Below are 7,508 nucleotides of genomic sequence, written 5' to 3' on the forward strand. Positions count from 1 at the left end.
CCAGCCCAGAAATGAGGCTGAAATACCACTCCCCGCCCCCCTGCAAGGCTGGGTGCAAATATGTAGGGATGGAGTGCAGGGTGCGTTCAGGGTCTTTACTGAGGCCAGTGTCTGGTTGTACACCCGCCATGCCTTCAGTAGCCACTCAACTCAGCCTTTAGGGTCTTAGGAGACAGGATGGCTTGGCTTTCACTTGCTGTGTAGGGTCTCACTGAGAGAAGTGAGCATCGGTAAAGTGTGGACTGTCACCCCCAGCGCCACTCCCCAAGTCTCCTCGGTTTCGGTTTCCCTCTAGCCCTGTGGAAGATAAACAGACCAGGGCTACAGATGAGGAAGGACTCCTGAAAGTCCACTCTTTTCCTTCTCTGTGGATGCCTGCTCTTGAGTTTTCAGTTATCATTATAATCAGTTGAAAGAAAGAAAGAAAGAAAGAAAGAAAATGAATCACAGTTCAGACTCCAGGACAAAACATTCTGATTTTGTTTGGATGGCCTACTTGCCGAGATCTTAAAGTTATTTCTCCCCCTCTTCCCCCCTTCTTCTCACTCCTCATCTATTTACCATTTACCAGTTCATCCGTATGGAATACGACGCTCCCACTTCGTGGAGCACCGTAGTTTGGGGCCTAATTGATTCTGGTAATTAATTTGTTCTACCTGCTGGATCAGATGGAAATCCTACCCGTGCGCCCAAGGATTAGCACTTGGCTTTCTAACACCTCCTCTAATTATCTAATAGCATGGGTTGTGAGGACTCAGTCTCTATTAAAACACTTTTACTATTAGCGGTGGTGATTGGAATTGTGAGGACGACTATATTTCAACAAATTAGAGCTTAAAAATGGGGAGATGGAAGAGAAGTGGCTTCTTTTAATTTCCCCGAGTTTAACATCAATAATTAGAGCAATTTTCGGAGATGCGAGCTGAAATTACCCCTGCTGTGCTGTAGATGATCACCTTAATTTTAGCAAATTGACTCCAGGGAAATAAATGGGACAGATTAGAAAGAGACAAACAGCAAAACAAAACAAAACAAAAAAATTTTAAAAAACCAAAACCAGAAGGATTGGGAGTGAGGGAAATGAAAAGAAAGGCTGGGAAATAGAACAGGACACAAAAACCTAGGACAATTATTTGGGGGGGGGGCTAGCATGGAAAGGGGTAGAATAGCAGAACTAGGAAGCTGTGTGAGTGGAATGAAGAGGAAGTAATGGAAATCTGAGAAGAGATGGAGACTGGCATTAAGAAGTAGGTCTGGACATACTTACGCAGACCAAATTACTTGACTAATGTAGATAAAAGTCACACCACTCTCTATAACTGAGGGAAAGAATGTTATGATCATCAACATTTTACTTATTTACCTCGACAGTCCTTCCACGCCTCAGCCATCAGTTTAAGTTTGGTGTAGTGGATATAGACTTTTTCTCCTCACGTCTCCCTTTCTCCTTTGCTATCATCTCTCTAAAGTTTTAAAACCTAGGCCCAACTGCCAAAGTAAGTGCCTTATCCCTATTGCTTTGGGGTCGTTTAAATGCCTTTTGCTCTCTAAAGAGGAGTCTGTCGAAAGACAGAGACCTTTTATTTATAGCTTTCTTTTTAAATGGCTGAAAGCAAAGCAGCTCAAATTGAGATCGAGAAACCAACCTGGTAGAGAAGCGAGAACCCTGTCCGCTCCGCTCCCCCCCGGGCCTGGCCGGTTGTATTCAGCACCGCGGACAGCTCCCCGCCCCGCCCCGAGCCCACCGCACCCTCCCCTCCGCGGCTGGCAGCTTTGCCATTGGCTCTCCCACCTCCCCTCCTCGAAGCTGCCGATTCTACACATAGACCCAACCTACCCAGGAGCTTGTCTTCTCGCCTCTCCAGCGCCCGGGGTAGCCCAGGCCGGGGAGAGAGCCTCGAGGGTTTCTGAGCCTCGGAGGGTGGTTGTCGGCTCTCGACTAGGCTTGCTGAGTCGCTGCCTGCTTCCTACACTTCGTCTCCGGCCCTCGCCCTGTGGCAGGCGCTTGGCTCAAGATGAATCTCAACTTCACCTCCCCTCTGCACCCGGCGTCTTCTCAGAGGCCCACGTCCTTCTTCATTGAGGACATCCTGCTGCACAAGCCCAAGCCGCTAAGGGAGATGGCCCCTGATCACTTCGCCAGCTCTCTGGCCTCCCGGGTGCCTCTCCTAGACTATGGCTACCCCCTCATGCCCACACCCACCCTCCTGGCTCCTCACCCTCATCACCCTCTGCATAAGGGAGACCACCACCACCCTTATTTCCTCACCACCTCGGGTAAGTAACAGGGGCCTCAAGGTTTGGGGAGCAGAGGAGCAGGTCTCCCACTATCGGCCCTAAGTCTGTGATGGAGCTGAGGAAAGGCCAGAGCTGGTTCGGCCTGGCTTGGTGGCTTCCTTCCCTAAGTGACAGTGGAAGGTTGGGGATATGGCTGAGCTCCCTTGAGGCATGCCAACCCATGGGGAGCACTCATGGTCACTCTGCATTCTTTACAATGGAGGAAACGTTCCTATCCAAGAGGCGACTGGAGGGTTTTGATGATAGTGTTGGTAGACCATGCTCAGTCTCCTTCCTTGTGGTCTTCCTGGCCACTTTGGTCCAGCTCTCAATCCTGATTCTCTGCCTCTCCTCATGCTAAAGGAGACTCCTGACCACCCCATGGAACACAGCTCAACTTTCCAGCTCATTAGTTCCAAAGGCTCCGGGCGGGCCAGCTCTCTCCTCTCAGGCACTGAGCATTCACGGATGCTGAAAGGGCTTAGAAGTGAAAGAAGGTTTGGGATATTCGGAGGACTGAAGGTTTGACGTGGCCGGAATAGGGGAATAATGAACCGGGGCACAGGAGGAGGGACGCTGCTCCTCTTGAACTCTCCTTACTCCAGAAGTCTAACTCACAATCTTGGGCTTGGCTGCCCTCCTCTGCCCTGGTTGCTGGCTGAGCTGGAGCCCTACGCCAAAGCATCTTGATTTTCCGTGAATGACAAGCACTGGGGGGAGGGGCAGCAAAGTGTGGTTGGGACAGGGAGAGGTGAGGAAATACCCAGTTTTGTTTTTTTTTTTTTTCCTGCTCTCCGAAAGGCCACATTCACGCTTTCTTCTGTGGCATTTTCATTCCAGTTAAAACCTAATAGTTCGCTGCGTGCAGGTGCAGAGCACGGCCGAAAAAACAACCCTGGTCTGGGGGAGAGCCGTGGAAACACATGAGGCAGTTTGCGAAATGTGGGCTCTGGGCTCTACGGCGAGAGCTAGAAGTTTTTGTGACGCGGTAAAACCCCGATTCTGAGGCACGAGGTCGGCAGGGCAATTACAAAAGCTATGTGGAAGCCTGCATTTTGGTATTGTCTTCACTGCCTGGCCAATGACAGTCTCTTTTGGGTTCCCCCCAAACAGCAGTGGCCAAAGCCCGTGATGACAGAACTGCTTGTTTTGTTTTTGGTTTTTCCCTGGGATTGGCAGAAACGGATGTCTGTGGCGGTTTACTTGGGGGCATCTCAGACACTGTAATGCCTGTGAAGGTCAGGAAAGACAAGATAAGTCTCCCCAGACGTGGAGGGCGTGGGGAAAGCACTTCAGTCCTTCTGCTTAGGGTCCGAGAGAAAGAATGAGGGCCGGATTACAGGTCCGGGTCCCCAGCGGGCCTCCTCCTTCCGGAACGTGCAAGGCGGGCACTGCCCCTCCCTTCTGGCCCTTGAGCTTCTCCTGATGAGTTTTCATCTGTTTCCTTTGGCCGCAGGCGGGAGAATGGGGGCAGCCCGGGAAAGAGAAAGGTGTTTTTTTTAGTGAGGTGGGGAGGCGAGGCCACTAGTAGCCCAAGAGCAATGCTGAATGTCGTCAGGGGTGGGGAAGGGCGGCGGGTGGTCAGAACGGCTACTGGACCAGCGGGCGATCGCAAGAAAACTTCGGGAGGCGCCACAGAGGACTGGGAGCTGGCAGACGTTATGGAAGTCTTTCAAGAGACATTTTTTAAGGCCCCCGATTAAAAACAATTTCTTTCCCGTTTTACTTCACCGTTGATTGTTTGCGTGTCTAGATGGCCTTCCCGATAAAGACCTTGCAGCTCTATTCTTGTGATGTGTTCTTTCCCCTGCCCTGAGGTTCCTGGGAGAAGGGCTGGAGAAGGTCTGGGGCGGCGAGGGGACCAGCGGAGGAGGCACGCCCGAGGCGGCGGGAAGCGCTGGGGACCAGGGGAGCGCGGCGGCGGCGGCGGCTCCCGGGTGTCAGGGCTCGACCCACTCGGTTGCTTTTCTCTCTTGCAGGGGTGCCGGTGCCGGCGCTGTTCCCGCACCCCCAGCACAGCGAGCTGCCGGGGAAGCACTGCCGCCGCCGCAAAGCTCGCACGGTTTTCTCGGACTCGCAGCTTTCCGGCCTGGAGAAGAGATTCGAGATCCAGCGCTACCTGTCCACGCCAGAGCGGGTGGAGCTGGCCACGGCCCTCAGCCTGTCCGAGACGCAGGTGGGCCGGGGAGGGGCAGATCCGATCCCCGCCCCGCTTTCCTCTCCCGGTAGCTCCCGCCGCCGCGGCGTTCTGGAGTGGGAGTGGCCCCTCTCCCCGTTATTCTAGGCTTCTCCAAAGATCCTTAGTAAAGGTACCCACACCTCCAACCTCGGGCCAGACTTCCCGAGACCTCATCTCATCTCTCTCTCGAGCGCTAGACCTGGAAGACAAACACCTTTGGTGGTCCTGATGTCCACTGTGTGTCCGAGGACCGCTCATTCCTGTGCCGCCCCCACTCCTCTCCGAGCCGGGCGGTAACCCTGGTCGGACGTAAAAATCAGAGACTAGGCCGGCTCTTGCCCCGAGAGAAGCGCGCACGGGGGAAAATTCTTTCCTTACTATTTTAGTCTCTCCCCCGCCTGCGAATCCAGCCTCCCCACTCCCCTCCTCCTTACTGCCCTGTCCTGAGCGGAAGAACTGGGTTTTTTTGTTTTTGTTTGTTTTTTGTTTTTTTTTTTCCATCTCCCAGATGCTGTTCACCTGCAACCTTCAAACTCCTTCCTCCACTGCCTCTCTCTCTCTTCTATTCTCTGTACCCGGGAGCCCCGCCAGGCGCCGATGGTTTTTCTTTCTGATGAGAACCAGCAAGATTGATTCTCCCCCTCCCGTCCAGGAGTCTTGCTGGACCGGGTGTTTAGAGGTCATTATCGGGAGACCGGAAGGTAAACACGAAGGAGATTCGCCCACGTAGCGCTTACTACTGGCCATTCTAATTAGTAACATTAATTAGATATTAGTAGTAACCAGTATTAACTAACCACACCCGTTTGACCTTTACTATTGTTTTGGATAATGACTTCCAGGAGACTTAGGATGTCTGGTTCTCATTCAGCCTAAGACGGTAACTTGCGAGCAGTTCAGGTGTGACTTAACCCGAGGAAGAGATGGTCACAGCTCCTGGGTAACTCGTGAATGGGTCGCGCGGTCCATTTTCCTAGCCCCCAGCAGTCTCTGAGATCTTAGTAACTATGGGTCTGAAGGGATGACGCGGTTGTATATTTTTTTTTCCTCCCTGCAATCAGGTGAAAACGTGGTTCCAGAACCGGCGGATGAAGCATAAAAAGCAGCTGAGGAAAAGTCAGGATGAGCCCAAAGCGCCCGATGGGCTCGAGAGCCCCGAGGGCAGCCCTCGCGGCCCAGAGGCCGCATCCGCCGAGGCTCGGCTGGGCCTGCCCGCCGGCCCCTTCGTGCTGACCGAGCCCGAGGACGAGGTGGACATCGGGGACGAGGGGGAGCTCGGCTCGGGGCCGCACGTGCTCTGAGCCGCGTGGCGGGGGAGGCGGGGAGGACGCGGCGGGGCGGGGCGCGGGGCCCTCCGGGATCCGGGACACTCGGACTCGGGGCCGGGGGGCGGGCCTCGGAGACAAACAAAACACACCTGTCAACCCTCGAACTGGTGCGGGGCCCCGTGCTCGCGCCCTCCTCCCCCTGCGGCCGGCCCGCCGAGGCCCTGCTGGGCGAGCGCGCACCTGCGTTAGCTCATTCCCGCGCCCCGCGTCTTAAGTGGCGCAAGCTGGACCCCGGGCTGGCGGTTCTCTTAAGTCCGCCGCGATCGCAGACCCTCTCGGCCCTCACCTCTCCGCCACCTGCCCCCAGCTCCGTTGTCCAGGCTCCGCGACCTCTCCACCGGGACCCTTTGCCCTTCCTTGGGTAGACCGATTGGCCGCAGGTAAGGGACCGGGTGGGCGCCTTCCGCTCTGCGGGGAGCCAGGTTGAGCCACAACCAGATGCTTAAGACGCCGGTGCCCGACCGACTCGCGCGCTGCTTGCCACTGACCTCGCACTCGGGTCCCCCGTCTCTAACTCAAAAGCGAAAGCGACGCCCCCTCCTCCGGGCGGCGCTTCCCATCCTCTCCCGTCGCGGTTCCCTCCCGAGCTTGCGGTTCGCAACCCCGGCACCCCTGGTTTGTGGCCCCCGGGTACCCCTGCTCTTGACGCCGCCTCGCCCCCGTCCAGAGCGGCGCGCCCACCCGCGGCGAGAAACTTGGGCGGAGAAAACACCCCCGGGCGACGTCTGCCTCCTGACCTTGCCGCACCTGCCCCGCAACTCTTACACGTCCCATGGGCTCCAGATACTTTGAAAATGAGCGTTCCTTGGCTTGCGTGTGGAAATGCCCATTCTCCTTGCATTTTAGGGATGCGGAGTTTTAGCGAGATTAAAGCTCAAGGGGGAGACGCATCTCCGGGGGGGCGGGCGCCTGTTTGTGGACTATCGAGGTGGGGCGGGAGTCCGGCCCAGCGCGTCGCCCCTCTCCCCTCTCCTTTTCCCCTCCGAGGTCTCCTATTCTCTCCCCGGGCTTGCAGTCTCTTTAGATAATAAAGGGCTCGCCGGGCAAAACTGGGAACGAACACGAGTTTCCGGGAATCGTTTTGTTACCGCGTCCTCCTCCGAGCACGCCCCCTCCCCTCGGCTCTGGGTGGTTTCCTGTGCTCGACCGGAGTGAACGGGGCTAAAAACCTTTCCGTGGCCGACCCCCTCACAGCCACCCCGATTTTCCTGTTTTTACTCGTTTGGTATAGTCGTGAGTTTCACCTGCACGGAAAAGGTCACCGCAGATGGAATTTTTTTTGACTCTGACTCTGAAACACCGAAGGGACAGAGATTACTCGGTATTTGGAGTTTGAAATTCTACCAAATGGTATGTCGATGCTACGCCCCCAGTACACTTAGAAATGCAGCGGCCCGCTAGAGGTGACCTCAGCTTGCGATCTTCCTTTGGCCCTGGTTGTGTAGTTAGGTAGGGAGCCCAGAAAGGCTGGAAAAGGGCGTGTGGCTACGTGGAATCCTGACCCTTGGGTTCTAAGGATGAATAATAATTCTATACACCATGGCGGTGTGAGCTTGGGTTACATTTAAATCTTTGTGTTTCCTTGTTTCGCTAATAAGAGGACAATCCTAAATATCCTTGTAGGTCTAAGTTCTATGATTCTGTGAATGTAGCCATACGAATTCTTTTTCTTTTCCCTTTCTCTCCTTTCTTTTCTCTCCTTTCTTTTCTCTCCTTTCTTTTCT

At 54.9% G+C, this 7,508-nt stretch overlaps 1 protein-coding gene across 1 annotated transcript; it reads left to right on the forward strand.

Annotated features, from left to right (window-relative positions):
- Positions 1–1,938: 1,938 nt before the first annotated feature.
- BSX (brain specific homeobox) lies at positions 1,939–5,757 on the forward strand. The gene is made up of 3 exons (XM_049620793.1): positions 1,939–2,277; positions 4,257–4,453; positions 5,518–5,757. Exons 1-3 carry the CDS (start codon positions 2,016–2,018, stop codon positions 5,755–5,757), a joined length of 699 nt encoding a protein of 232 aa, XP_049476750.1. The 5' UTR covers positions 1,939–2,015.
- Positions 5,758–7,508: the final 1,751 nt, after the last annotated feature.

This window comes from Panthera uncia, chromosome D1, assembly GCF_023721935.1.
Source record: "Panthera uncia isolate 11264 chromosome D1, Puncia_PCG_1.0, whole genome shotgun sequence".
In the NCBI taxonomy this organism is placed as follows: Eukaryota; Metazoa; Chordata; class Mammalia; order Carnivora; family Felidae; genus Panthera; species Panthera uncia.

Bases quoted from the DNA above. Each gene is read 5' to 3' on its own strand.
- BSX (XM_049620793.1), top strand. From the start codon at position 2,016: ATGAATCTCAACTTCACCTCCCCTCTGCACCCGGCGTCTTCTCAGAGG. The intron at 2,278-4,256 runs GTAAGTAACAGG...TCTCTCTTGCAG, and splicing joins TTATTTCCTCACCACCTCGG to GGGTGCCGGTGCCGGCGCTG. The intron at 4,454-5,517 runs GTGGGCCGGGGA...CCCTGCAATCAG, and splicing joins TCAGCCTGTCCGAGACGCAG to GTGAAAACGTGGTTCCAGAA.